Source organism: Pistacia vera, unplaced genomic scaffold, assembly GCF_008641045.1.
Source record: "Pistacia vera cultivar Batoury unplaced genomic scaffold, PisVer_v2 Contig208, whole genome shotgun sequence".
NCBI classification, from domain to species: Eukaryota; Viridiplantae; Streptophyta; class Magnoliopsida; order Sapindales; family Anacardiaceae; genus Pistacia; species Pistacia vera.
This window is the reverse complement of record NW_022196011.1, coordinates 584,938-588,337: the sequence shown is the minus strand read 5'-3', so window position 1 is coordinate 588,337 and position 3,400 is coordinate 584,938. Positions and strand designations below refer to the sequence as shown.

Below are 3,400 nucleotides of genomic sequence, written 5' to 3'. Positions count from 1 at the left end.
TTGAAATCCAAACTTGATGGATACATCTGCCACTATGACTCGAGCAATTGGTGTTTTGCTGAGGCTGTAAGAAAATATGAAAGTCACAAAGATGGATATGAGGGATGTATTTATATGGATTTAAGTAAGACAGAATACATTTGAGTAAATTTATTGATGATTTGATTTCACAGTTACAAATTTGTTAGAAACAAACATGTTTCAACGGGGTATAAGGTTAGCAATAACCAAAATAATACTACAAATGTTATTTAGGTCTTGGTTGCCCTTCAGGACTGAAGGATCCGCTGGGAGCCCTTTTAATTCATCATCACAATCGCCGGCTTCATCCATGGAAGCTGAAGCTGATAAATTGGCACCCATTGGATCACCAGTTTTCAAGTATTGTTGAGCATCATCAAGGTCACCAATGGCATTATCATAATGCTCAGAGCAAGTTCCGTATCTCTCCTTAAGTTTACTATTAGTTGCTTTTGGGACTAATGATTTGATTAGCTGAAGGGTTTTTGTAGCATTAGAACTTGCCAAGTCAATAGTGATTTTGGCTAGACCTGGAAGATCTGCAGTACTTGCTCCAGGAATTTGACTAAGAACCCCCAAGCAGAAAGAAGGATTCTGTGTCTTGGAACAAATATCATTAATAACACCCTTTGTCACCTTCACATTTACCCTTGCTAATGAAGGTGCAACGAATAGCATCATCCCCAGTAGAATTGAAGCCTGAAAGAAGTAGCTTTTGAAAGAAGCCATTTGTGCTTTTTGTTTCTTCTTAAAAGTGTTTGGATAATTATGGCTATAGGGAGACCTTTATGTAATAGATCAAAAGGGAGTCTTCTTTGTAAGGAAAAGCATCAAAATATATATATGTATATTGACAGATTTGCATTTATGTCTTTAGAGTTTAACAGTATTTCTATTTTTAAATACAGGAGCATTAATGGTTGGTATATATTATGGTAATTAATAATACACACGTAATGTCTTTTTAATTTTTATGGTAAACAATCAAGCGAAAGTTACGAAACTGCCTCACATTTAACCTTAAATCATTGCTATTCATGGTAACATCTAAACCAAAATATGCACAGAATCATCTTAGTTTCAACAAGTAATCATCTATTATGAACCGAATATAAATATAGGCTAATGCTATTTATGTCAAGATAATCTCAAATTTCACATTCCAAGTGTCACCCTACGTGGTATAGTTATATCATTTAATACGTCATCACCAAGGTTTTAAAACCTGGCCCGGGGTGAAACCCGACAAAGTGGTGAGGTCTTGAGTTGACTGGTTGAGCCAATTTAACTGGTGGGTCAAACCGATGACATCAGCATGTAAAAGGTTTGAAATCCAAAAAAAAAAAAAAATACCTCTAAAAATTAATATAAGCCCCTTCAATACAACTTTGAAATCTTGCAAAATATCCCAAATTACACCACCAACATCGACACAATCCATGCCAAATAGGGCCTATTTTTAGCATCGACAAGACACCTCATCACCATGAAAACTCTCCCCTAAGTCACCTGACCAAAACCAATCTCACCTTACCCTTGTTCGCCTCGCCAATCGCTGGCAACAGCGGGCTATTGCCATTGATTTATTTTTACGATTTTCAGTCGTTTTACTCACCATAAATCACTTTTGTCACCACCTTTCGACTCACAGGCATTTCTTCTTCAAAACCCCAAACATCTTAGCTACCAATTGTTTGTCGATCGTTGTCCTAATTTCTAAGGTTTGCCATGCACAATAAAATTGGTAACCCGACCTAGTAAAGGCCCCAAGTCCCGGTTAAACTGTGTCGGGTTTTAAAACACTGGTCATTACTTTATTTACATAAGATATATTATTTAACACATCATCACTTTAATTATGTATTAATACTACTACATTTGATGATACAATTATTATTTTAAAAGGTAGTTCGGTCATGCAATATGCTCCTACCTCATATATTATATAAAATTCTCCCATTCTCCAAACTAAACTAACCACAAAATTCTCTCTTCTTTCTCATGCAAGCACTCAACGGTACCTACATCTTCATTTATATTTATTTATATATAAACACCATTTAATGTTTCCATTCGCTTAATTGTTAACATCAGAGTTATCTAAAATTTAATAGAGCTACTAAGGCAACCTGTAGGACTTGAAGGATGAGATTACTGTGTTCTCTGGAAACTCAGCGATGATCAAAGGTCAGTTAAGTAAATTCTCTTCTTTTCTTTTTTGTGATCTATGTTTATGCATCACATTATTAATATGAATATCTTTTGACTTAGATTTATATAGTGGATGGATTGCTGTTGTGCTGGAATTGAGATGAACAGTATTAATGGCAAAGAAGAGCTTCATTTTCCAGTTTCTCCAATTCTTCCTTGTAGGGATGTTATAATTCAAAATCCAAGAACTAAATCTTGTGAACTTCTTTCTCAAATTCCTTCTTCTATTCCCCTAGACTTTGGGTAATTTTTTTTTTTATATATATTCATTCATATACATAACTCTTTTTAATTACTTATATATAAATATTTCAATTATATAACTAATTACCTTATTTCATAATTATTCAGGATTAATCATGCACAAACCTTGATTTCAAACCATCAAAGCTAGATAAAGTTCTCCAATAGCTCAGATGCAAATGTTATGAAGGGACCCTACTAAGAACATTCATATCTATTGATATAACACAGAATTTATGTGCATCCGTTGCACATTTCTCCGCTTTAAAAATTGACCTAACATTACTTTCCTTGCGATAATTTTCAGGAAACAGTTTGGACTAGGGTATTGATACCAGTGGTGGGAGGACTGATTGAGCTATTAGCACTTAGCAACTAAAGAAGTATACACTACCCTCTCTACTTATTCTTTTTGTTTAACATATAAGATTAGTTTGAGAAACCTAACTAGTGAACTTATACAGAGAAAAGCTTAAACGAGTTAAAGAAAGTCTGAAATGAGTTTAAGAGAGAGAACGAAATTGTCTTTGTTACTGAAATTTTTCTCGTTATAGATTAAGAGGAGCAACAAACAACTGTTCCTTTTATATAGCACCTATACAGAGTAAAGAGTAAAGTAAGTGAGCTGAAACTTTCTACTTAAAACGACACCACTTTGGCCTATTATCAAAATCATCCAAAGACTTGGCACTTTCATCCTCTTATATCAACATCTCCGCTTAAACCAAACCTGGTTTAGGGTCTTCACTCCCAGTTTCAGTTCATCAGCAAAAAAAAAAAAAAAACTCAATTCTGATTCTTCACTGTCAACTTTAGTTCACAATATAGCAGCTCAATTGAGATTCCAAAATTTCAGCTTAATCAGCTTAGTTATGATACTTCTAAAATTTCAGCTTCATCAGCTTAATTCTGATTTCTAAAAGTT

The 3,400-nt window shown here is 34.1% G+C and overlaps 1 protein-coding gene across 1 annotated transcript; it reads right to left on the bottom strand.

The window, feature by feature from the left end:
* Window positions 1-201: 201 nt before the first annotated feature.
* LOC116129148 (pectinesterase inhibitor-like) lies at window positions 202-750 on the bottom strand. The gene has a single exon (XM_031414904.1). The coding sequence runs from the start codon at window positions 748-750 to the stop codon at window positions 202-204; it is 549 nt and encodes a 182-aa protein (XP_031270764.1).
* Between the last annotated feature and the right edge of the window lie 2,650 nt (window positions 751-3,400).